General features: G+C 45.1%; 2 protein-coding genes across 2 annotated transcripts in view; one reads left to right on the top strand and one right to left on the bottom strand.

The window, feature by feature from the left end:
- Positions 1-4,519: 4,519 nt before the first annotated feature.
- On the top strand, positions 4,520-14,727 carry olfml3a (olfactomedin-like 3a; the record flags this gene model as incomplete). Its single annotated transcript, XM_080015243.1, has 3 exons — positions 4,520-4,630; positions 11,682-12,000; positions 13,691-14,727. The coding sequence occupies 3 exons, from the start codon at positions 4,520-4,522 to the stop codon at positions 14,473-14,475; spliced, it is 1,215 nt and encodes a 404-aa protein (XP_079871369.1). The 3' UTR covers positions 14,476-14,727.
- Positions 14,728-19,606: 4,879 nt separating this feature from the next.
- The window catches only part of syt6a (synaptotagmin VIa), a gene marked incomplete at both ends in the record, with an annotated part of 40,032 nt that continues 32,072 nt past the window's right edge, over positions 19,607-27,566 (bottom strand). Inside the window, 5 exons of the mRNA XM_080015666.1 lie at positions 19,607-19,678; positions 20,877-21,027; positions 22,566-22,737; positions 23,620-23,740; positions 26,609-27,170. Of these exons, the coding sequence (XP_079871792.1) occupies positions 19,607-19,678; positions 20,877-21,027; positions 22,566-22,737; positions 23,620-23,740; positions 26,609-27,170 (1,078 nt within the window). The remainder of the gene's footprint in view (positions 19,679-20,876; positions 21,028-22,565; positions 22,738-23,619; positions 23,741-26,608; positions 27,171-27,566) is intronic.

Genomic DNA, 27,566 nt, shown 5'->3' with positions numbered 1-27,566 from the left:
CGCTCACACATGGAGGCCACGGACATTTCTCTGGATTCCTGGTCAAGTCCCCCGGGCGCCATACAACATAGATGGTGGCCAAGGCCAGGCTGAAGTAATGCTAATGGTGAGAGGTGATAAGGCAGCGGGGAAGGAAGGGGAATAAAAAATGCAATAAAGAAATCGAGGAAAAGAAGAAGAAAAATAATTGGTTTGAGACAATGGACGACCGACAGACGTGTGATCACATTTTGAATGCATCACTGTGCTTTTTCAGATGTTTGACGTGTTGAATATGTTATTTACTTTGCCTTTGTTAATCCTGGTTTGATTGACTTGCACGTAAAAGGAGCTGTCCAAGTTGTTCTTCAAGCGGCCCATAGGGGGCCACATCAGACCTAAACACCCACAGTTTCAAGCTTTACTTTGTAGAGTCATAGAATGTCCATTATGTGGCCACTGACGCCCAAGAAAAAGAGGGCATTGGTAGCTAGACAGAGAGACAGATGTGCAGACAGACACAAAGACGGAGAAACAGGGAGACAAAGCCACGGCCAAGACAAACACGGGAGTCAGACGGTCCTCGCAGAGGAAAAAAATGCACGGAAAACCGCAAACGTGGGACGGAGAAATCGCTGCCTCGGCCTGTTAATGGCTGATTGAACTTAGGAGCGCGTCGAAAAGGACGGAGCCGGGCGGGGCCAGCGTGTCGCTAACAAGGCCTTGACTCTTACCTGGACTGACAGCCGCAGAATGGGAGGAGAGGGACTGGCTCCACGCTGCTCAGTCAGCCAGAAAGGCCCCAAACGGCAGGGCCAACGCAGGTCAAGTGATTTGGCGCCTTGGGTGTATTAAAGCCATTTACAAGAGCCTTAAGGATTTACGTTGCTCCACTACACGGTCTGCTGTTCTATACAGCCTGGCGCTGGGCTGCCGCGTCTTTTCTGACCCCCTCAATCAATGAGAGAGGCTAATAAAGCACGTCGGGTTTATGGGCGTGTTTGGGGGGTTTGTTTGGTTGCGGAGGAAGAGGGTTTTTATGGGCGGCTTCGACGCCTGGTGTGAGGGCAAGCGGGCGGAGAGACAGACGGAGAGAGCGCACACACACCGTCACACACGGACACACGCTAACACACACACACACACACACACACACACACACACAGACACACACACAAACACAGACACACAGACAGACACACACACACACAGACACACACACACACACACTGACACACACAAACACACACACACACACACACACACAAACACAGACACACACACACACACAAACACAGACACACAGACAGACACACACACCCACTGACACACAGACACACACACACTGACACACACACACACACACTGACACACACTGACACACACTGACACACACAAACACACTGACACACACAAACACACACTGACACACAGACACACACACACAAACACACAGACACAGACACACAGACACACACAGACATACAAACACACAGACACACAGACACACACACTGACACACACACAGACACACACACACACACACACACACACACAAACACACAAACACAGACACACACACACACACACACACAGACACACAGACACACACACACACACACACACACACACACACACACACACACACACACACACACACACACAGACACACACACAGTTATCCTATATACTAAGACAAACATGCCACATGAAGAGGATGGCCGGACAGTTGATTTAACCACTGATTGACCATTGGATTTGTGCTAGAATTCAGCTCACAATCACATTCTAAGCAGTTTGTTCAACTAAATATGATATCAAATGATGTCAACATTTCCCCCCACCTACTCATGTAGCATGCAGCTTGTGCTTCCAGTTGTTGGAAGTTCCTCCTCAGGTGAAGCAGTGGACCCTCCCCTCAGCCTTCATTCCACTGTAGGACAGCTGCTGCCATCTTGTGGAGGGGTACGGAGGCTCTAGCCACTTGGCCCAGGCTCATTAAAACTCCATTTATCGATTAGCATGGTGTGGGGGAGTCAAACGTACATTAGACCCCTAACTTCCTTCCGCTCCTGCATCTGACCTATAAGTCTTTCGATCCTGCAGCTGAAAGGGCGCCGAGCCGCTGCTTAATACAGAATAATGAATCATAAGTGCTGCCTGTTCTTTGATCACAGTGGCACAATTAAGCAAGTCATTAATAAAACATTTAAATATCACCCTAAATTGCTAGACCGTGTGGCAGACACGCACACCCCAAATTGGTTTTGGAACCTTTCGCCAAACAACATTTTTAATTATTCATATCAGTCAAAAATTATAATTGAATCTGCTCCGTTCGGGCCGCAACAAACACACACGGACAAATTTATAATTACACAAAAAACCCCAAAAAGCAAGTATACACACTCACACTCACAAACATGCAAACACACGCACACACATTTACACTATCCCACCTACAGACACACACACCACACAGACGCACAGATTTATTATTACCCAAAAACACACAAATCACACAATCTGTGTGCACAATCATGCACACAACCACACCCACATACATGCACAACGTACACACACAACGTACACACACAACGTACACACACATGCACACACACAAATGTATAACTACATAAAAACGCCCAAACTTGGAAACTCACAAACCTGTGCATATACACTCTCACACACACACACACACACACACACACACACACACACACACACACACACACACACACACACATACACACACACACACACACACACACACACACACACACACACACACACACACACACACACACACACACTGTCCAGTCAGTCTAAGGCAGGCTATGGCTTCCAGATTAGATCAGACACAAGGTAGCCGGGTCCACTTGTACAAGTGGCAGCATGGCACCATGTGTTACCATGACGACACTCACCATCTGCTTGGCTGTCTCTGGACATAAAAATAGACACAGGGTTCTGGTTGAGTGGCTCACCTCAAGACTCACTGTAATGGTGGCCAGCAGACAATCACTAAATATCTCATTAGACGCACTGGGATCGCTCCACTGGTGCTAGCAGCTCGCAACTGGGAAGGCGAACCGTGGCCGCTCTCTAATTAACCTGCGCTACGGCGGCCCCTGGGGGACACATTGTGCCAGCATCTTCGTACTTTTTTCCCCTCGAAAAAAGTGTGAGACCTTTCTGCGGCGCGTGTGAAGCCTGAAGAGCCTGCGTTTTTTTTTATTTTTTATCTCTAACTTTCTGCGCAAACAAATGTTTGATTTGTTTTGACAGGGTTGAAAGGTCAACTCTCCCAGTGCGCTGGCCTATGTTATCACACCCACGTCCACTTTCGGCCCCGCGGTGAGAGAGTAGGCGGGTGTGTACGCGGCTTTCCCTCCCGTCAGAGCCGTGCGATCTTCCTTCCCCTGGCAGAGAAGTGTTGTTAAGTAATTGTGGTTGTCAGCCTGGAAGGGGAGCAGCATGCGCCACTGCCGAGCGGGGGACAGGACGATGGCGCTTCAAAGGGGCGGTTCTTGCTAAATTTCACGAATAACGCCGTAAGATCATTTTTGTTAAAAAAAAAAAGAAAATCCCATATTCGATACTCATCACATAATTATTTAGCACTTCATACGAAACAGCCATTCAATGTATCTTTGCCATGAATGTGCTCACATGTTATTTCCATCGTCGGCGGGGTCCGCCACATGTGACAACTGAGATCGGCGGAGCTTATTGGGGGTCAGGAAACTGTCGATTTTGATGAATATACACAAAAAGGAACCCTGGGGTGAAAAAACATCCCCACACCATCGCGTGGCCGACCTGGCAAAATCCAGATGTTGGAAACAAGACGTTGCGGTTTTGAGTTAAATTCTGGGACTTGTACTGTTGTGCAATCCACACAACAAAGAGTATTTTATGGATTACGCCTTTAAAATAATGAGTCTAATAAAAGTCAAATAACAGTAAAATGATTCACAAGACTATTCCAGGATATATATTACATAATGAAATGACTTGTGAAGTCAATGTTTATGAATTTTATGATGGATAATCATCTATAATTTTCTTTAACTGAATGTTAAAGACCTGCCGGACAGAACCAGGAAGGTATTGAGAGTCATTCAAAGTTAGATGAAAGGTATTTGACTGTGCCATGTCTGAATTACATAGTACTCTATCTAAACACACACACACACACACACGCATGCACACACGCACGCGCGCACGCACACAGGATGTAGAGCACTTCCACTTTCTGAGGACCGAGTGCTGAGAGGCACAAGGCTCCTCCCTGGGAGTTTGTGAAAACATTCCAGCAAAGTGAGAGCAGTCCAAGAATTAGCGACTCAGAAAACTTGACTGTGGCTCTCTCCGGTGTGCGCCCACTTAAGAGTGCTTGACTTCAAAAGCGTCCACAAGGGTGTATACTTTCGTGCGGAACTATAAGGACTCTGACTTGGCCGCACCAGGGACTGCGAGCAGAAGAATCGGACAAATCGGGCCAAACGGATCCATCCACCCGGTGCATGTGGACACCATGAAGCTGGCCATTGTTCTCCTTGTGTCGTTGGCATCGTCTTTAGCCAGAGCGCAGTACTATTACCAAGGGCTGATGGATTACCTGGAGAACAGAATACTGGCAATCGAGGTAAGAAGCAATCCCATCCCACCAGGAGATTCAGGAGGATTGATTGAAATGGTTCCTACGCATGAGAAGTGCAGCACAAAAAACAAAAAAAAAGAGGCCATTACAAGAGTTAAAGATTACAAAAACAGTGGCTTAACTTTGCAACGGCCGAAGATAGATTCCCCGAGATGTAAGTTTGTTAAGGAAGCGAGGTTCCTGCCTCCCTTCTTTCTACATTCTACATTCATTCTGTATATGTGAATTGAATGTCTCGACTAAAGCGGCCCAATTACTGCAATCTCTGGCCAGCTCATCAAATATGCAGCAGCCTCCGGGGGGAAACTTGCAGGCTGAGCTTTGGTGCCCCCCATCTCGTGCCGCACTCCGGGTCTACAGGGCGGCGTTACCGTCTTTCATCAGAGTCGGGGGCCGCAAATCTCAAATGAGTAATGAGCAAATGACAAAAATCCCACCCAGCAGTAGAGCTTTCAACAGCGTGACAATAGCAAGCGAGGCAGCATCGTAACAGCTCCCGTGCAATATTAAAGGGTAAGTTTGCAATTTTTCCACCGAGGTCTAATTAAAATGTAAGTTCCCATTATTTACAACGTTAATCATTTACAGCGCAGCACAGACCTCGCTTAACTACTGAGAGACTTTCCGCTCTGCTGCAGCTTCGCACCGTCTTGAAAGACGTTGAATCTACGGTTCGAAAACACAAAACTCATATGATACAGTAGTCACATGTTTCTTACGTGTATTTGAACAGGTTAAGATTAGTGCCAATTATAGTCATCACAATGTGTTTAAAAAACCTTTGGCACTACATCTAGAGCGTAATCGTACAGTAGGTTGCCAGTGAAGCGGTGCAACTTCCCGTTTGTAGTCTCTGACATTACTGCGGGTGTAGCCAAAAGAGCTGATTTGCAGGTGCAATAGGGTCTATAAAACCCTGAAAAACCTGATAAAATGTACGGTTTCCAAGCATTTGTTATTTTTTCTTTGGTATACCATATAAAGACTGTCAGTTTACATTTAGAGATTCCCGTTTCGTAAAAAGGAGATTTCACATGCTATTCTCAAGGCTCAAACGGCTGTCCAATTGGACTGCATTTTAAACACAGTGGAAAAGCTGCGGCAAAGTTGAAAGTTTCTCAATAGCAAAGCCTTCAGCGAGGTAGTGCTAGAAACAGGAAGCAATTATGGAAACACATCATTGGGTTGAAAAATGGTAAACCTATCCTTCAAGGTACAGTTAGACATCTCCGGTGTGTGTTTGTGTGATTTGCATATAAGCCTGTTGAGAAAGGACCGAGATGCTGCGATGCCGTGCAATAGCAATGTTTCTGCTGCATATATTTATCTTATATAGTTCAGGCCAGCTATTTTTTGCAGCGACGCAATGTATGCTGAATATTCCGGTCGACATTATGATTTGTTTCTCAGACAAACCATGCGCGGCCCACCCGGCTCGGATGATAACACTAGAAAGTGTTATTCAAATGAAATGAATAATCTATTTACAACACGTTGCTCCCTCTGGCCCCTCGCCAGCCTCGTTTCCAAACCCCGTCCTTGACTCCTGCCTTGATATGAACATGACAATTCATCACAAAGTTTCATTGAGCTGTCGTTTTCCATCTGACCCATCTGATCACGGACCCATGGCGAGCAGTGACACAAAATGAAAGTGAGGCGGAGAGTTGGCGTTGGCTGTGGAATACAATCAAATCACCCACCTGTCAGTCTCATTCAATCAGCACACTGTAAAACTCATCACTTAATTATATTTACAGGACGGTAATAATAATAATAATAATAATAATAATAATAAATATAGCCGCATGCAGCAATAAACATTTTAGGTTCGTATTACTGTTTTGTGAATCGCAGCACAAAATACAAAAAGCGTCTGTCTGCCTGTTGTCTCCCTGTGATGCCATGTGAGGCGACGACGACGGAGTGACATAATGACGTGGTGACGACTTTCTCTGGATTATTTCTGTGGAGTTATCTGGGTCCTAGCTTTCCGATGCGTACATGGAACACGTCATGGACTCCCACAGTTTCTGTGTTACGACTTCCTCGAATCCCGCAAAGTAAGGATGGACACAACGGCCCATCTAACACGGGGTTAGATGCGAATAGAATGTCTTCATGTCTCCAATGTCAAGCAGGTAAAACGATAGACAGATACCTAAACACATGCGGTTTGTAACCACGACAGAGCACCAACTACAGAGTCCGCACAAAGCACCTCGCACGATGTGACTGTGCTTTTCGGAGCCACACCCTGCACATATATAAGGAATTGGATGATGATGTCACAAAGCATCCTACTCCACGAACTCATCTCGCTTCACCACCTGTAGAATCTTGGCCTATGGGTGATGCATGAACATTTGGCTACTTCGCGTCAAATTTCATCGGTTTTTCACTAATGCCGGCTCAGAATGTAGATCGATATGGATGAAACTTGAACCACTAGATGTCTGTGACGTTCCGGTTCTAACGAGACCTCAACCTGGCTCCCGCGGTTGTCGTGTTCCGGACACTTAGCCCGGAAAATGCCAAGGAGAAAAATACGAATAAAAATCCCTGCTGACTGGACCCCTTAAAATAATAATAATAATAATATATTATAATTAATATTTCTGTAGGCAGCAATACACAGGGACAAGTTTAGTCGTGTTAGGTACGTATTACAGCTTTTTGGGTTCTATCAATCACAGCACGAGTTACAACTTTCTGAGTTGAAATTGAATGCCGCAATTTTTTTTTCACTTGTTATTTCATAACTTTTCAAGGGATTTGTTTGGTCTTTTTTTGAACACGAGTGTGACTAACCTCTGAGGACGGATGTTCTGTCCAATCCTTCTTTACTGACTGGTGATGCGACTTGGTCGGGTAGCACTGTGGAAAACCTGAGGTGATCGAGGGTGGCTCTGAGTCCGGCTTGTCCACTGTGAGGGCGGGGCGGAGGGACCCTGTTTTTTTTTACATACATTTAATGTTTTGGAAATAATTTGTGTATAAATAAAGACATTGTGGTGTGGGGGTGGTGTGGTTTAAAGAGCCACACCCTGATCCTGGGCCCAATTACCTAGACCAAAGACAGGTGTGGCTGCTTTAACCACACCACACCCACACCACAGACATGTTTACTTTAAATGAATCATCTTATTTTTCAAGTGTTTTTTCCAATCACTGTGGACTTACGTCTGGACCAATCACTATGCACTTACATCACTGAATGTTCCACTTGTGTCGTTAAGTTTAAGCGTCCCTGTGGTGTGGGGATGGTGTGGTTTGAGCACACACCTGACCTAGATCTAGATTATTGGGGCGCGCCATACCTGTTGCTTGTTGGTTGGTCTAACGAGCAACAGGTAAAATCCCCATCCCCACACACACTCAGGAGTTAGGAGCCTTGTCATGACACTATGTCAATCTGCTCTGGGCTAATTCCAGTTGGCCCACTCTCTACAATAAACTGGTGTCTACAACCCGGTCTTCTGTGTCTCTGTGCCGGAGGTCCCTGACCACTCCACTTGGCTGCCGCGGGGTAGGCGAAACTGCCACAGTCCTTTAACGTTGTTTTAACAATTATGATCATTCCTGGATCATGCAGTGTCGACACAGAAGAAAGGGATGGTTCCCCCAAAGATTCTTAGAACTTCCTGCAGTGCGAAAACGCCTTCTGTGACCGATTATAGTTTTAGGGCTTTGTAAAACACAGCACGAGTAACAGTTGTCCGAGTTTCCTTTAAACGCAGCGTCGGCTCAAGTTGTCGGTCTACATGTAGCAAATGATATGCAGTCCACAGGGCGCAAGTGGCTTGATGTGAATGACTTTCGAGAGACGAAGATTGCACTTATATAACCTTGGATGACGATGTCACAAAGCGACCCGCTCCGGAAGCTCATCAAATCACACAAACGTTCTTCTTCTTCCGGTAAAAACAGTTTTTCACAAATTTCTGCTCCGCATGTACATCAATATTCAACAAACTCAAACAACAAGATGTCTGAAATGCCCCGGTTCTAACGAGACCTCATCCGTGTCTGTGCGTACTGCGGTGCTCGTGTTCCAGATTCTATTAGCCCAAAAAACGGCAAGGAGGTTAAACACAAAAAATCGGAGCAATGACAATTCAATAATTTGATTAACAGTATCTTTCATTGTTCTCCCAACGGAGCAGCCTCATAGAAATTATAAAACATATTCCTCTGTTGCATATATGAGGAATTTCTTCTGGTGAGATTTGGTGCACTTAAGTACAGAAAAGTCAGATATACAAATATACAAATGCGATGCAAAACTATATGCACAGTCTAAATTACTGTCATGGTATATAGGTAGAACATTTTCAATTTTAATATGAATTATTATTACAGTATGTAGAGAGACAGTCAATAGGGGCCAGAGGAGGGGCAGGAGGCCTGTGGTTGAGCCCCACTGCCATGAGGTAGAAACTGCCCTTGTGGCACAAGGTTTTGGTCCTGATGCGACCGCAACATCTCGCCAGATGGATGGGTCTCAAAAAGGTGGCGACCGGGGTGAGAACGGTCGGCCGCAATCTTCCCCGCCCGCCTCAAGGTCCTGGAGGCGTGCATATCCTGGAGGGAGGGAAGGTCGCTGCCGATAACCTTCTTTGTAGAATGTATGATCCGCTGCAGCCTGCCCTTGTCCTTGGCAGCAGTGAACCAGAGGGTGATGGAGGAGGTGATGATGGACTCAATGATGGATGTGTGAAAGTGCACTGTCATTCGTCTGTGGCAGGTTGAATTTCTTCAACTGCCGCAGGAAGTACATCCGCCGCTGATTTTTACCTCCCACTTGGGGTCCTGAGGAATTGTGGTGCCCAGGAAGCGGAAGGACTCTGCAGTGTTTACTGTGGAGTTGCACATGGTGGGGGGTGGGGAAGCTGGCCTTCTCCTTAAGTACGCCACCATCTCGACTGTCTTCAAGATTCAAGATTCAAGATTCTAGATTCAAGAGGTTTATTTGTCACATACATATACATACTTTCATACATATATGCAGTGAAATGTAATGCAACGCACCCGGTGATAACACACAATATATCCTAGGAAAAATTTCTTTCTAATAGACCAACTAACTGACTCCTAAGACAAAATACAGTAAGTCGAATACCTATAGAATAAAGTAAAAATATATAGAATAAAATACAATAAAATAAAATGACATAAAATGGAATAGATAGAAGGAATATGCTCATGTATATGGAATAGGCAATTATGTATATACAGATATGTTCATAGTGTGGAGCTCCTGGTTGTTCTGGCTGCACCAGGAAGCTACAGTATGTGGTCCACCTTCCCATCTGTAGGCAGACTCGTCACCCTCTAAGATGAGTCCGATGGGAGTGGTGTCGTCTGAAAATTTCAGAAGATGGACAGATTGGTTGTCTGGAGGTGCAGCAGTTGGTGTACAGTGAGAAGAGAACGCAGCCTTGGGGGGGTGCCGGTGCTGATGGCCCGGGGGTCAAAGACACGCTCCCCCAGCTTCACGTGCTGACTCCCTTCTGTTAGGAAGTCATGGATCTACCGGCAGGTTGAGTCGGGCACGTGCAGCTGGAGGAGCTTATCCTGGAGAAGAGCTGGGCTGATGGCGTTCAATGGAGAGCTGAAGTCCACAAACAGGATCCTAGGTGCCAGGAGAGTCCAGGCGATCGAGGATGAAGTGGAGAGCCAAGTTGACTGCGTCGTCTATAGACCTGTTGGCTCTGTAGGCGAACTGGGTCCAGGAGGGGGTTGGCGATTTGAGGTGACATACTGTAGCGCAAGGCGGTCAAAGGTCCTCATCAACACAGGTGTCAGAGCGACGGGTCTCTAGTCATTAAGACCCGTGATCCTGACCAGGTGATCCTGGTCCTGGGGATGATGGTGGAGGCTTTGGAGCAGGCTGGCACCCTGCATGCCTCCAGTGAGGTGTTAAAAATGTCCTTGAACACCGGAGACAGTTGGTCTGCACAGTGTTTCAGCGTGGAGTGGGAAACAGCATCTGGTCCAGTTGCGTTACAGGGGTTCTGCCCTTTCAAGAACCTGTAACCTGCAACCTTTGACGGCCTGATGTGTCACAAGACGTGACTGTTCCCATATGAATCATCTGAACATCATCATCATGCTTTGGTGTCCGCGATGGTCTTTCATCTCGTAACCTCTAATGAATTCCTTTAACGGTGAGGCTTTCAGCACTGTAATGTTTTCAAAGCGTCTGCTCCCGTAGCTCGGGTGACGACCTTATATTTGCAGCTTTACTGACATCTGACTGACTAGTTTTAATGACATAGTTTACTGACACCTTTAAAGGTGTGCTCATTTATGAGTAATGCTACTCGCTATGTCTTTTTTATTTATTAACTGTGGCCTTTTCTCAGTGACCAAATGTGCGTGAATGCTTGGGTGTATTATGTTAAAATGTCTAACATAACAACTAACCTGCATGATCCAATTGAGATACATTTGTCGTGGTTTGCAAATTTCCGATTGTTTGTCAACCCTGTACCATAGGTACTTACCCTCTTTAAAGTGAAAATCCATAAGATTGCCCGTATTCGGGAAAATTACACTACAGGCCCCAGAATTCCATTCGAACCTTCAACAGTTTGCCTTTCACTTGTTGCACATTCCCAAACTTTGCAGTCTTGCCTGCAAAAGTCGGATCCCATGACCAACAATAGAAGCAACACATAGGAGCACATACACTGAATGGCTGTTTCTTAAAAAGTTAATGAGTTAAAGAGTTTATGGATTTTTAAACAAAATTGTCTTATTTTTATTACTACTTACTACTTTACAATTACTACTTTAATACCTAAGACACAAGAATTCCAGTGCTGCAGTATTATTTCTTGACTGTGTACTACCCAGTACACCAACACTCATTGTCATGTCAGGTTGATATGTTTCATTTGAGCTTGGAAGGATGTAAAATATACATAAAATACAATTATGTAATATTTTTACGACGGAGGAAATCACACAGAGCTGTAAAAAAAAGTGAATTTGCTCTGATCTTTCCTTGCCATTCACCCACACTCGGCAGGATCGCATGGAGTTATGGCGCGAGCAGTCCCACCGCTACCGCACGGAGCTGCTGGACTTCAAGAAGCTGACGGCCGACATGATGCACGGGCTGGGGAAGGAGCACGGCTTCCTGCGCCAGGACCTGGAGGCGGCTGGTGTGCGGGTGGAGCGGGCGGAGCGGGAGGTGGAATACCTGGAGACCAATGCCTCCCCGCGGGCCTGTGTCCACAAGGCGGATAAAGTGCTGGAGCAGGGGACCTGGGGAGCTGAGCAGAGGAGGAGGGGGGGAGCTGAAGAGGAGGGAGAGGAGTGGCAGGAGGTGCAGCATGCCGTCTCTGGTGAGGCCAGAAGCTCGGAACTAACCTGCTCTGCAGACGCCTGCCTTTGATCTGCCACCTTCCTATTCATTGTGGGAAGAGCCTTGGCACAGTGGAGGAGCGTCGCGCCTATATTTAGCATGGCAGGATGCTAACCCCTCCCTTAATGCCGCAGCGCTTTCCCAGAAGACCCATTCTGCTGGAAAAAAAAACGAAGAAGCAAACAGTGTTTCTAGCAGGTTTCAAAACACTGGGGGTATAGTCGTATTTTCCAAGAAACTTCACTTCTGGCTCAGTGAGATTTCTTTAGATCAGAGGGCACTGTTTGTTCCTTTCAGGGACAATGTTTGTCATTGAAACCTTAAAATGAATGCCGTTTGCAACTTGTCCCTCAGTAAATTACAGTGTGTTGCCCTTCTGAATAAGGGTGGTACAGTGGATGATGGTCATAAAATCACCAAAATACAACAATGACTAGTACTCAGACTTCCCATAGTCCTTTGGGATTTGAGATATTTAGGTATTTGAACGATAATTAAAATCATTATACACGAAATCTGTACACAGCTGGAAATGTCTAAAATACCATTATAGAATATACTTGGGTATCCTTGGTTGCCTGCATGCATTATTGTGTGCATCATCAACTGAAAGCGAACTCCCATACCTTTATTCTGACTTTCAACTCCAGTCTGTTTTGGCCTGAGCGATTTCAACAGCTGACTTTGAAAGTAAAGATTCCGACCTCAACAAACTCTCGCTGACCTTTCGATCGTCTTCATTAAAACACAGTCTAAATCCTAAAATTCCTGCACATACTCTGCATAGCCCAGGTTAAACAAAGCGCAGGCCCATGTCCATGCCCAATGAAAACCAAACACATTACTCAATCTCATGTCTCTTATTTGCCGTGTTCGCTCATGCATGAGATGGTAGAATTCAAGATAAATTGTGTTTAATTAGGTATTATTGGATGTAGTTTGATTTCCTACCGCGTCTCCTGTTAAGCCTGGAACTCTGCCTCTGTAGTGGAGGGGCAGCAAACTGCCCTGAGGTTTTGCATTACTCTCAGCGATCACCTCACATCAAGGGGGTGTGTGCTTTGCATACAGTGTTCCCACTGTCAATCCTCCCAACTGACCCAGAGTCAGCTCTACTGCATTGCGGGGACCGACTTTTGATTAGGATGCGTCTTTAGTGTTTGGTTGGACACATCAGGTGGTCGGATGGTCGGGAGTGGTGTGGATGGTACTCTTTGAAGCACGATATGGAAAGCACAGCACAGCTTCCTTGTTTATTGAATTTCTTCTATTAAGGGCTGCAACCCAATCAGAGCTCTGCGCCACACTCCTAACTCCCTCTTCACGTGGAGGTGTGTTCAATTTCCCCTCCCAACTGGTACGAATTAACTATTACATTTTATTTTTGACCACCAGATATCGACGCCTGCAGGCTGCATTATGTGTTCAGCATGCTAAGCTAGATATCGACATGGGGGAAGTCGGAAGACACCTCAGCACAATTCTTTCGATGGTTCGGACTATCTGTCCAGTGTTCCCCGATGACAGTGTGCAGTTGCCCACAGTGGCATTAGCATGCAGGACATGCACAAAATCAATGCTCATCAACGCCTGTTGACAGGAACGTATCTTCAGCTGTAATCATTCAAATTATGCCCCTTACTTTTATCCACCATGTGTTTCTGCTGCAGACTGCATTGACATCATCTCTAGCATCAGATCCGTGAAGATACTGAAGAGGGCGGGCGGTGCCAAAGGCGTGTGGGTGAGGGACCCCAGGTCGTCCAAGGTGTACGTTTTCAATGGGACGGCGGGCAACAAGGTCTACCAGTTCAGCTCCGTGATGAACTTCTCCAGCTCTCCCAGAATCAACCACAGCAGACAGCTGCGGCTGCCTTCTCCGTGGAGCGGTGCCGGTGCCGCTGTTTACAACGACTACTTGTACTACATACAGCAGGCGGACAACAAGGAGGTCCAGGTCATCAAATATGACCTTCTGAGCGGTTCCGTGGAAGAAACCGCCATGGTCCCGGTGGCAGGCCACACTCCAGTCTACAGCCTCAACCCGGAGACCGTGGCGGACGTGGTTGTCGACGACGAGGGGCTCTGGCTCCTGTACGCCGCTGACGAGCATGAGCCCAACATCAACTTGGCGAAAATGGACCCTGCGACCCTGGACATCGAACAAATGATGGACACCCACTGCCCACGGGAGAACGCCGAGGCGGCCTTCATCGTGTGCGGCACCGTCTATGTGGTGTACAACACCCGCCTGGCCAGCCGCTCCCGCGTCCAGTGCGTGTTTGACGTCAACGACGTGATGATCAGCGAGGAGGCTCCGCTCTTTTATTTCCCCCGGAGGTACGGAGCTCACGCCAGCCTGAAGTACAACCCTGCCGAGAAACAGATCTACGCTTGGGACGACGGCTACCAGATCCTCTACAGACTGACCATGAAGAGGAAACTGCTGGTTTGACCACTGAAGGACGCTTCAAAAGCAGAGTCGCTTTATAGGCACCGTGTCCTTTAAAAATCTGTAGGGTGTTTTTTCGAACCAAATGTAGATCATTTGGCTCCATTTTAGCCACAGAATCAGTCATTTAAAAGCAACTGCTGTTTTATTGACGGATCACACTGAGCATTCTTCCAGATCCGCAATCCCTATTAAGATGGCACCTGAACGGACAATTGCCATGTGCAGCTTTGTGCGTGTGAACTAGTCTGTAGTTCCTTTGGTCAACACGAAGACACTTTTCAAATAAAAGAAGAAAGCACGACAAGGATCTCAGTGTCAATTCACTAGGGAACAAAATGAGATAGTAGAATGCAAGATTTATTTTGTTTAATGAGAAATTATTGGATGTAGGTTTGTTTTCTTCAGCGTCTGCTGTTCAACCTGGAACTCTGCCTCTGTAGCTGGGGAAGGGCAGCGAACTGCCCCGAGGTTTTGCGGCATTACTCTCAGCGATCACCTCACATCCAGGGGGAGTGTGCTTCACATACAGTGTTCCCATTGTCAATCCTCCCAACTGACCCGGAGTCAGTTGGGAGGCATCTACTGCATTGCGTGGACCGATTTATGATACGTTCGCATCTTCAGTGTTTGGTTGGACACGTGAGGTGGTCGGAGGGTTGGGTGTGGTGGTGGGTGGTACTCTTTGAAACATGAAATTGAAAGCACCGGGCGGTAATAATATGTCAACAGCCATAAAAGTGGAAAACAAATATTTCAAATTTCAAATTCCATTTTTATTTAATCACATATCATGATTCTTCATAATGATCCAGGATCTAAAATTAACTGAAAAATAGACTTTGTCTGAACTAGGGTAACAACTTTTGGTTTCAATCACCAGAACATTTTGTCAAACAGTTGTTTTTTTTTTAAGTACAAGTACAAATTGCTCAATACAAAATTGGAAATTCATCGCTATCCACGATGGGAAGGGATACAAGACCTCAAGGAACACTACGATAGCCAAAGCTAGAAGGTCTTAAAACTGTCCACGGACCGAGGCTATTGATTTAAACAGGTATATCAGTTACTATGGAAACACGGCACATTTTCAGAGGAAACATATGAACATCATAAAGTACGTCTTAGAAAAAAGTTTGAACAAAAGCTACGTCAGTTTCTCAATCACTAATTTCCAAGATCACACTGAAATAGGATATGTACGTACGTAGAAAATATATGAGCAATGCCGTCAGCAGAGAGAGGGAAAAATCCACCTGTTCACCCACTTTGTGACTTTCGTGAGGGAAACACCCACACATTTTACGGAAAGACGAGGGATTGAGTTCAGCCAAAAAGATAATAATAATACGCCAAACCCTTCCTAGAGATAAGAACTTCTAATTAGAGAAATAGCGTTCCTGTGTCCACGAAGGCTTGGCCCCCATTCAGCCTCCACATGGGATGTATGGGATGTATTTGAGGTAAATAGTTCCCCCTTTGCACGCTCTACAAAGAATGGCATATTGTACATAGCTTGAACAGCTCTTACTATGTCTGCTCGATAAATCAACCCATGTCTTGTGTATTTGGCTCCCATTCATCTATAAACTCTTCTCAAAGCAGGAGATTTATGCCATGTTTAATCGGCCCAGTGTCCGGATGAGCTACATTATTACTATTCCAGAGCCGGCGGTGTTGGTATCCGGTCGAGATAGGCATACATTTTTAACGACTTCTGTTCAAATAAGTGGAAAACAAAATGCTCACTGTGCAGGAAAAAGAATAACCTTTCCAGCGTCCCGTAATGTTATAAACAATATAATCTCCCGCAGTTTCTCTGGCAGCTCAATTTCAAACTCTTGTGTGCAAAAACCTTCAGCCTGAATTTGTTGACGCGTGTGCAAATCCGAAATAAAACAGAAGTCAAAACAACAAACAAACAAACAAAACTAAAAAAAAACCCCGACAAATACACAAAATGAAACTGTGACATGACGTGACTTACTCGGAGCTCATGAAGCTTCTTTAAAGTGCTAAAATAACGTACGAGGGCTTGGTCAGGCCTCCACCAAGCACATACAGTGTGTAGGCGTTTGAAGCGTTCGCGTCGCTACAGATCTTTTCCTGGATCAACGTTGAATTAAAAAAATGTCAAATATTCCACCTCTGAATGGCTAATACCAGACGACGCTGGCGGTTCTATACACAGAGCCCGTGGAGCAGAGATAACACCAAAATGCTTATCTAATAAGGCTGTAACCACGTTTATTCATTGCATGAGTTTGGTATCAGCTAAGGCATGAATTAACGTCTTTATTGTTTGATGAGCAATTAACTATTGCAGTTGAAAATATTGTAATTACCTTCTCCAACGTTACAAAAATGATGATTGAATTGTTTGGACTTGGGATATGAAGAGCCATCAACTTACAGCAGGCCTGTGAGAGGGTTACCAAGAATGAAGCTTTTAAATACAAATCGGCCAGGCACGGTTAGAAATAAACAGCTCTTGGTCCACGTCCGTGAACTCTGTGAACGGTGCGTTCATCACACGCTCGTCAGAACAGCATTGGTTCATGTTTTTTGTTTTTTGTTTTTTTGACCCATTTCGCACCCTTGCGTGAAGCAGTAGTGATTCTGTTTGGTCAGTAGCGACCAGTGGTCAGTGATTTCCGAATGAAGACCGTAGGTGTTGTACGGGGCAACCGCTCCTCACGGCCGCCTGCCAGTGTCGCAAAAATTGGGTGGTTTTGATCATATCAGACTGGAAAAACTAGCATTGGGAGGCTACATCAAATTTGTTGTTTTTTTTCTTTTACAAGAGGATTGTATTTTAGTTTGTTTCCTTATTGAACGAAAACAAAAGAAGCACCGTTCGTGTAGTAAGAAGCTGTGTACTAAGCGGGATAATGTGGTTGTTGTTGTTGGCGTCTGGGTTATTTTGCCATAATGGTCAGCTGGCTGCACGTCATCCCAAATATATTATTCTGTACGATCATACATATAGGCAGAATTTCAGACAAGCCAAATTCATAACACAATAAACCCAATTACAACATTTGCAACTGCATTAGTTAATTTCTTACATCTAACTTGATGTTAAACAAGCACCAACTCTTGCATTAACTAATATTCATCGATACAGCCCTATAATAATATTGATTACTTCTATTATTGATATTCTAACTGATATTAATTACCACTTGATAATAACAAATTCATAAGAGGAAGCTATGTACCTTGGCGTGATCTCAACAAGGCAAAAAAATATCCCGAAAAGGTTATTAAAACGCCATCTATTGTTGCTTTTCACAAACTATACAGACAGTAATAATCGACACTCAGACACCTGTGATACAAACTACGCACATCCACCCTAAACTCTGTACAGAAAACCAAACGAGTGATCGACTTTTAAAGGAAAACGCGGGATTCACTTCATAGCTACCGGTGCACGAACATCGAAACGAAAGGAGGTAAGGAGTGTGTGTTAATTCAGTGTTGGGGGAGGGGGGGGGCTCCCAGGGGGGCTCCCCGGGGCCTCTACACCACGCTACCGCTCTTCATCACAACAATATCCCTTATCATTTGGGGCTAAAGGTTTAAAGAAAATAAGATAATCTTGTATGTTTGTTGAGGTTTTGGCCAGTTTATGGAGTTTTTTGTGCTTTGTTCCGAACCTTCTCCGAGGCCAGTGTTTCTCAAATATGAGGGTACTCATGGGGGTACTCTGAAAAAAAATGTGTAAAAAATATTGGTTATATATAACGTTTAAAAAAAACCAAGTACATCGCACATACAGTACATCATTTACGTTAATTTTATTTTTTTTTACTCCCAATGCCAGTGAAGGGAAAAAAGATCTTACCACTACTAAAAAAAAAAGTTTGAGAACCACTGCCCGAGGCTGCAGGTCAATTATGCAACTTTTTTTGGTTAAAACGGATGAGAGAAGTTGAATGAATACAGATGGTCAGGGCTGGACTGGAACAGAAAATTGGGCCCGGCATTTTTGGTAGTGACTGACAAAGTCTCCCCGTTAAAAATCCCGATGATCGAGTTTGGATGCCATGTGCTCATGAGGAGGGCGAGCGCTGAGTTGCCAGTGAGGGTGTATGTGTGTGTGTGTGTGTGTGTGTGTGTGTGTGTGTGGGAGGGGGGCATTGTAGTGCTTTATATTAATTTTGACTTATTTCTTTTATGTGAGTGTTGAGGCCTGGCATTTGACCCGAGAAACAGAGGACAGAGGTGGAGGGGTCCAGTGTCAGTATAGAAAATGAACCAATGAGCCGCTGTCCCCGCTTTATGGGCTGGTCGTTGGACAATTTTTTGTTTGAATTTTTTTTAATTAAAAATTAATATATCTGCACCACGGTGAACTATGGGGTGAAGAGAAAATCGGTGGAGATGCAGCTAAATTGCCTACAATAATTAAACAGCAGCTAATAAATAATAAATATAGTAAATAAACAAAACAAAATGAGATAATATACATATTTCTTGGCTGCTCGTGGTACGGCTCCCTTCACGAACCATTGTGTGATGGGCGATGGAACTGGAAACAATATGATGATACAGTACCCGGAGCTTTTGGAAATCAATTCTCTGATTGTTCGCTCTTAAAAAAACGAACAAATATTTCAAGAACATTTAGCTAAATAGAAGCTGAAGGCTTGACCCCGGCCGAGCAGACCCCCCTCCGAACCGGACTTCCTCTGAGTCGTTTCCGAGTGAAGCCTTCCTCAGAAAAAAAAAAAAAAAAGTCTCAAGAAGAGGACCTCAGTACACGTAGATTGTCTTTTTTTTTGGAGCGGACTGGTGTCACATTCCGTTGGCCTTTCAGTTTTGAGACTTGATATCAAAGGTCGGTAAACAGAAGCCCATTCTCTTTTTCAGCGAGGGAAGCCGGGGGTCGACGACGTGAAACCCAAAATCTCATTTCAGTTCAAATCACTGAGGCTAAATTCATCGTTCCGAACCGCTGGCTGACCGGGGAGAGAGAGAGAGAGAGAGAGTGAGAGAGGCGGGGGGGAGGGAGGGAGGGTTGTGTTTCTCCTCAGACAGACAGACGGGAAGTGGACCAGCAGTAGGGAGTGGGACCCGGTTCGGGAGGCCGCCGGGGCCTGGGGTGGGTCGGCGTGGTTCCTGCTCAGGGACTCGCCGGGGGCCGGGGAGATGGACACGAGCCCTGGCTGTCGAAGCTCGCCGTCCTGGCTTTCCACTGAAGAAAAATGACGATTATTTTTCCACATGTACACTGTAAAAAAATGACTCTGCCATTAAGTTGTGTAAGTATATGAATGGGAGCTATTGTTTTTATTTTATTTTGTATTTAATTGTTTTTACTTACGTTGACTAACTTTTACATTAATAACTCCATTATTTTAGTTGTATATAGGAGATGATATCCGAATCTGAATCAGTTTTATTTGCCAGGTTTCTTAAGTTACAGACAATAAAGAAGTGTAATAGTGAAAAAAATAGAGAATAAAAATAATAATAAAATAAAATATTATAAAAAGTAGAGTTAAAAAAATAGTTTCATATATGCAAATAGCCACAAAAAATAGAAAACAGAGAATATGAGTTTTATGAACTCAATGTTTTTACTTCAGCGAACTCGACGACTTATATGTTTGCAGAGTTTGTGGGTTTTTTGTTGTTGATGGTTTTTTTTACACCACGCATTAGTCAAAAGCCTAATAATACGTCTACGAAAACAGTAACAAACATGTTATCATAAAAAATTTATGAAAGATATTAGTTATATTCAATATTATTTTGTTGTATATTCTGAAAAACATTGGATAAAATTGCGTGGATTATGAAAATGATTTTAAAGTTAAACATTCAGGATTCACTGCACTGTACTTCGGTGCAGTGAATAAAGTGCAAACTCCAAGGGCTGTACAAAACAGAGCCGGAAAACTAAAAAAAGGTAAAACAAATCTTAAAAAAAAAAGTTTCATATAAGCAAAGAAATAAGTACGCAAAAAAATACATGCATGCATATTTATATGTTATGTGTGTGATGGGGAATTCAATGGGGAATACCACGTACAGTTGAAAGGGATGATACAATATGTTCAATGATGCAATAAATCTGCAATATGCACGATATTGCGGATTTAGATTGTACATAAATATAGATATAAATATAAATATAAATATAAATGTAAATCAGGCTATAATTTGTTATAGTCAATTTGCATGCCAGATTTAACAATATATTATAAACATGTAGCGGGCCGCATTCGATCACCTCCGGCCTGCGGGCCAGTGCTGTGAGACCCTTGATGATCTACCCAGTTTTCAAGTACATTTCACTGCATATATGTATGAAAGTATGTATATGTATGTGACGAATAAACCTCTTGAATCTTGCATCTTGAATCAGTTGTCGAACCCAGTACACCCACCTCCTTCTCAGACTTCTTGGACTCCAGTAGGGGGTGCCAGTGAGCGATGGGCTTCCGCGGGTAGGCCAGCATCTCGTTCCAGTGGTCCCTGCCAAGACCCTCAGCGCTGCACCCAACCCGCATGACACCGATGATCTCATTATGACCTACCCTGTGGGTGAGACACACACGCACGCGCACACGCACACACACACATGCACACACACACACACGTACACGCACGCACACACACACACACACACACACACACGCACGCATCGCTGTTTATAATTGGAGCCTGTCTTCTCTTTTTTTTCCAGTTTTCAAAGGAGATGTAATGGTGAAGTGTCTACCGCGGTGATACATTGATGCTGCAGCTGATCATCTCTGTTACAATAGAACCGCCTTGTCTCAATGGTAACAAGGCTATCAAAGCTGGGTGAAAAAAACACCAAAAAATCTCACACACACACACACACACACGCACGCACGCACACACACACACACACACACACACACACACAGCCAGCAGCCTTTTAAGAGTGCACTCGATTAAAAATGTCTGAAGTGTAAATTAAACCAACACGGGCCGTTCTGCCTCAATTAGTCTCGACCAAAGGTGGTGTTTGTTGTTCCATGTACAGTAACATTATCTCGCGGATAAACAGCAACAACAGAAAAACAAAATCCTATTCAAATTCAGTCCCGGCATTAATACAATTACAGAGGAATCGCAAACAAACAAGGAAGCCTGAATAAAGCACCCGTCGTCTTCCGCAGAGCCCACCGCAGTGGAACGACTCCTGACCTTTTACCATTAACGTTCTCGTTCCGTCAGCAAAAAAGCCACGTCATATTCTCATTTTCCTGCGTGCTCCTGTTCCCGATGTGCTCTGACCTGCCGCTAATGAACCGAATGCTAGACCAGTGTTTTCCAAATCTTTTTCCACTGAAATAATCCTACGGCGCCGCTGTCCCGTCAACCACTAAAAAACATCACAGGACATCTCAGACACCTAGAGCTCTGGCTGTTATCAGGGCGTACGAACAGTTGTTGATGTAAGATTTGCAAACGATTCGAGCGTCGCAAACAAATCTCTTCGAAGGACTCGAGCGTCTGGAGTCACTCCGTCAAAAGGGCGGTCGGGCGACTGAAGCTTAGACTCACAAACTGGAGATAATTACTGACGACTCGTTTGTCCTCAATGTACAAGGCACAGAGAAAAAGTTCTCGGCATACGGCATATTTCATATTGAATTGAACTGATTTACACTTTGCATTCCAACAAAACGAATCATTTGGCCCGAATGAAATGATTCCTGTGAGAATTCCATTCACAACTGAGAGCGCAACCGAGGGTTTTCTGAAAGCCCTCCCTCGCTCGCACTCGCGTCGCCCCCACTGAATCAACACGAACGAAGAGTTTGAAAATGTAATGACTCTTTACTTTTTACCGAGCGACTCGTCAAAGACCGAATCTCAAAAAAAGAGACGAACCTCTCATCACTACTAATAGCTCTCCCTTTCAGTCAGAAACTTGAGCTTGCTCTGATGGACACAGGGCTGCAATCCTGGCTGGATCCGACGGATGACATGAAGTAGTGCAGCCTTGCAATTTTGATCTTGCAACACACAGGCCGCTTTCCATTATTTATTCTAAGCGGCAAGCTCCGTACTCTCCACTAGAGGCGGGTGTCTGTTTTGCTTACAAGTCGTAGTCCATGACGGAGATGTGCAGGCTGACGTGGTCCATGCTGTCCGGGGGGATGTCGAAGATGATGGCCTCGTTGTAGGTGGGGTTCAGCGTGTTCTTCTTGATGGTGGTCTTCTTCTTCTTCAGACGCCGGCCGTCGCATATCAACGACACCTTGACGTAGGGATCTGGACGGAGGAGGGGCGGAAAGAAGAGGAAAATGTTTTTTGAATCGATTCTTGACTCGGCAGAACCCCCTCCCCCGCGCGCGTCTCCATTTTGTTCCCAGTGATCATTCCACGTTCAATTTGATAACTGAGACAATTTCAAAGACGTGGTTTAGACGTCAAGACGCGGCGGCCGCTGGCGACCTCCACACTCCCCGAAATGCATCTTGCCAGCGTCCGCTCGGGAAACTCGCAGCAGCCCCGCGGGGGCCCTGGCATCGCACAACCTGATGAGTCAACACACGGGGAGAGGGGAAGCGGCCTCCCATTGATAGCGAAGGCTTGAACGGCGCAAGTGAGAACGCTTCCTGCACTAAAATGTCTGATGGTCCCTCGCGTCCCTCGGTGGCAGCGCACCTCCTCGATTGCAAGCCGCCCTCGATCCGTACGCAGCCAACGGGAAGTGCTCGCTCGGCAACCCGATACGCTCAGAGGCACATATATAGATAGCTGGGCCTTATTTAAACATGGGATGATGGCAGACATGGCAGATTCCGCACGCTGAATGGGGCTGTTTTACACACGATTCTAGTAAACCAGACAAGAAATGCAACGGGAAGCAAGAGTCTATTAAAAACCAAACACGCACCGCCGGCAATTATTTGCCAACGTCTTAATATCGCAACGCGTTGAATATTAATAACTGCTGAAATAAACACAAACACAGTAGTTAAGGAGGGATTTGCCTTGTTTGCTTGTTCTGTTTGACATGTTTGGGATTGGATATTCATAAGGGGCTTATTTCCTGCGGGGGGACTTTCGTTGCAATCAATGGATCCGCCGCGCGCGGGCAAAAAACGTTGTTTAAAATTACACCGCAGATAGATAAGCCCAGCACCGCACCTGAGTACCCGGTGATGTCCATGGCCTTGAGGTTCCTGCACTTAATGACGGTGAGCGTGAGCCTCCCCGCTGTGGGCAGGTAGCACAGAGAGAACATGATCTCCCCGAGGTCCACGCTCTCCTGCGGGAACACACACACACACACACACACACAAACGCACACACATGCACACGCACGCACAGAGAACACAATTTTGAATAAACACTTGGCCATGGGCCGTGTGGCCCTCTTCTCTACAGTGGTTTTGCAATAAATTTTCTCTGTAGACTACAGAGTCTGTAGTTTCCATATGTGTGCATCAAACATCATCTTTCCATTTGATTTTAATGATATCTAGTACTCATAATCAAACTCAATAAATACATGCAAAGTACAAATCCAGGCTCTTCAGAAGTAACATCACTACTTTCAGAGGTTCAGCGAAGCCATACCATGTGCCCCTTAATCCACCGCTGACAATAAAAAGGGAATGACTTTTTTTTTTAAGGAGAGATCTTATAAGTCGAAGGTAAAGGCTTTAATCGCTGGACGTGTGCGGATGGTACCCGATGGAATCATTTGGGCGAGAAAAAACAAGAAGAAAATAAAAGGGAACTATTGAAGCAGGGTGTGTAGGTTGAGTCCGTCTTGTAGTGTCGTGTGTGATTGATTTTACGCGTGTTCCTCTGACACACGCCATGGAACATGTACCAACTATCTAGTGTGGCAGGGAAGCTCCACGACAGATTCTTTTTTTTTTGTTTTAGACACACTGCGACTCAATCGAGGGCCTGTTGTAGAGCTCAGGATTAAAACAAATTTCAATACTTGAAAAAAAACTGAAATCGCCAGATAAATTAACTGTGATAACATAGGTCTGCTGTGATAACAGCATATGATTCACATTATATAATATATATATATACAGAATATATATATAATAATAACAATATAAAATATATTTTATATTTTATTATTCATATTTCATACTGTATATTTATATAGTATAAATAATAAAATATAAATAAAAAATATGTAAAAATATAGATATACTTTTATTTTATTTTATACATTTTGGGTTTTGTTTTTTCTCTACCTTGTTCTTTTTCACAGCCTCTGGAGTTTGCCCTTTTATCATTTCACTGCACTGTACTTGTACGGCTGCATGTGACAAATAAAATCTTTCTCAAGAAGACGTGCAACATGCCCCTATAGACATTTAACTGATTGTTCCAACTTCGTGGATTTTAGCATTTTAAGAAACATCACACAGGAACTGCAACTACGCGAACACTGCAAATATGAAATGAATTCATCAACTTTCAATTCGAGCCTTTATGAAAACACCGCTTTCCGCTTGTAGACCAGCGAGGCCGCGTGGCGACCCGCTGAGCGGACAATCCTGAGCAGAAAGAGAGTCCTGTTATCGGTCCTGAGAGGGTCTCTCAGCCACATCCCATAAACAGTATTAAGGTCGACCCGGCTCCTAATCACTTCAAATGAGCTTGGCAAATCCCAACACTTCTCAGGGCTGCCGTCGCACATCTCCGACTCTGACGCATAAAGCTACGATTTATCCCGCGCTGTGGAAGTAGAGGATTTGTTCGAGGGATGAGAAATTGGGATTTAATCAAAATGTGTGAGGCCCAGAAAAAGTGACACCAGAGGTTATTTCTGTTACAAACTATTACCAGAAATGCCACCAGCATTTCCAGGGAGGGGACGGGGACGCCTGGCGGGAAAGAAAACTAACAAATTGGTTTTGAGTCATGTCACACACGGCTGGAATGGAATGGTCGCCTCCCTCTCAGATTATGGATTGAGCTCATGCGAAAGCCAGATGACGAATCTTCTTTTCACACAGGACGTTGATTAGTGCGCAGAAAGGCCTCTGAAAATAGTTTGTCTGGTATCGAGACTGGGCCCGGAGTCGATACGTCTCCTTGTCCCCTGCAGACTCTTTATCTTACTAATGTCTGTGGACTGGTTCCGTCGATGAATGGCCTGTGTTGATCTATAAACAGAGGAGAGCTGCTGGGAACAGCTCCTCCTCCTCCTCTCTCTCTCCGTCGCTCCCTCCCCTTCGCTCATTAAGGCTATGGTGGCCCTTTATTAATTTCTCTTTTGTTGTTTCTGCTGGACTCCCGTCATCTATACGATTTTTGTCTTGTCAATCCGGGCATTTATTCAAAATCTCTGGGGTAGGGTGCGCTACAGATTTTTGACAGGTAATCGTTCGGCGGTTCAATGGCGCCCGTGTAACAGGGAGCGTGCCAAATTCTTTCCCACCTACTAAGCAAAAAAAAAAAGGGGAATATTGATCAACACGCATAAGACAACTTCAGCTTCACGGTCGGAGGGTGTGATTTTGTTGAACTTAAGTGCTGTGAAGCAACCCGCAAAAAGAATGGCAGGTTGATTGCAAATCTATAATTTTGGTTATAGGTGTCCGCCTGGCTTTACTGTGTACGTCTGGAAACCTTTGTATCAGCAAAAAGAAAGTTGAGCTCCAATATAGCTAATATGGAGGAAATCCAATCAGATTGAATACCTCAGTAATGTGATACAGCCATGTCCAATACGTCCGACAAGATGATGATTCTCACCCTTTTTCATATCGAGGACTCTCCATTTGCTACATATTCGGCCGCCGACCTTTTTTGATAAGATTAAGTCTCCTGAATCCCAATATGAGGAGATTTTTATTGTGAGATATGATTTAGTCCAAACCTCCATCCCTGTCTATATAATAGTTAGGTTGTAGCGAAACGATGATGAAAACCGTCGGCGTTGCACATTTTGTAAGGGTGTGAAAGCCTTGTAAATGAAAGAATGGTGAAGTTCAATTATTCAACAATATCATTTTGATGGGAGCCTCCTGGAACCTCCTGTGGATCCCCCTGGGGTGGCTCTCTGGACCCTCCCTAGGGCCCCACCGTCATAGACAGCATCTTGGTGTAATCAATCAGACATCGAAATCAATACAAGGAAGTAAAGCGATCCCCTTACAGTGGTGGCGTATTGGATGTCCCTCCATATATTGGTCTCCCTGGAGAGGTCTGATGTTTCGAACAGGTTGTCCAGCACCACCTCCCCGATCATGTCGTGCCGGGAAAAGCGATCAAAGTCAAAGACGCTCATGTGGAGCTTCCGGGCGGCCAGCTCGTCATAAGGCACGGGGAACTGGAAGGTCTCGTTGAATGTAGGGTTGAGCGTCTTGCGGTGGACGCGCGTCTGGAACTTCTTGCGGTCGGGCAGCAGGTAGATCTTGACGTAAGGGTCGGAGCTGCCGCACAAGTCCTTGGCGGGCAGGTCCAGCGCCCGCAGGATGTTGACCAGCAGGGCCTCGTTCTCGTAGTCGTACTTGAGCGAGAAGTTAATCCTGCCGCAGTTTTTGCCGCCGCCGTTGTTGGACGACTCCTCCAGCTCCAGGGTCTTCTGCTTGTAGAGCTCGGGCTGGATGCGCCCGATGCTGGTGGGCTTCTCGTCGTTGTCCACCACGTAGTCGTTCCCCAAGTCCAGGCTGCCGACTTGCATCTGTCGCGGCAGGTGCCTCTTGAACGAACTGTGCCTGCGGCAACAAGGGAAATTGGGGGCACGGGGTGGGAGAAATAGAGAAACTGTGTAAAATTGTTTTTCTCTCAGGACCCCGGAGGAATCAGTGATTTAAAAGCCGTAGACGCAACAAACCAACCGAGACGATTTTCAGAGTTTTTAATTGTCAGGGTTTGCGACTACTTGGAATCGTAATATGCTTCAGCCTAGAGAACTTTATGTTTGCTTTTCCAAAGAAGTTCGAGTTCGAGTTGAATTCAAACGCACGGGGAAAGACAGTTGGGAGCACTTTTCCCGGAGACAGTATTGTATTGCCTGTTATGAATTGCTCGACACCTAAAACGTAATTAGTGTTAACATAATTACCGTAACGAGATATCGGCAAGGCGAAGCAAAAGTACGGTGTTTGAGA

This window comes from Zeus faber (assembly GCF_960531495.2).
Source record: "Zeus faber genome assembly, chromosome: 15".
Classification (NCBI taxonomy): Eukaryota; Metazoa; Chordata; class Actinopteri; order Zeiformes; family Zeidae; genus Zeus; species Zeus faber.
Note: the sequence above shows the minus strand (reverse complement) of the source record. Positions and strands in the feature narration are given on the sequence as shown.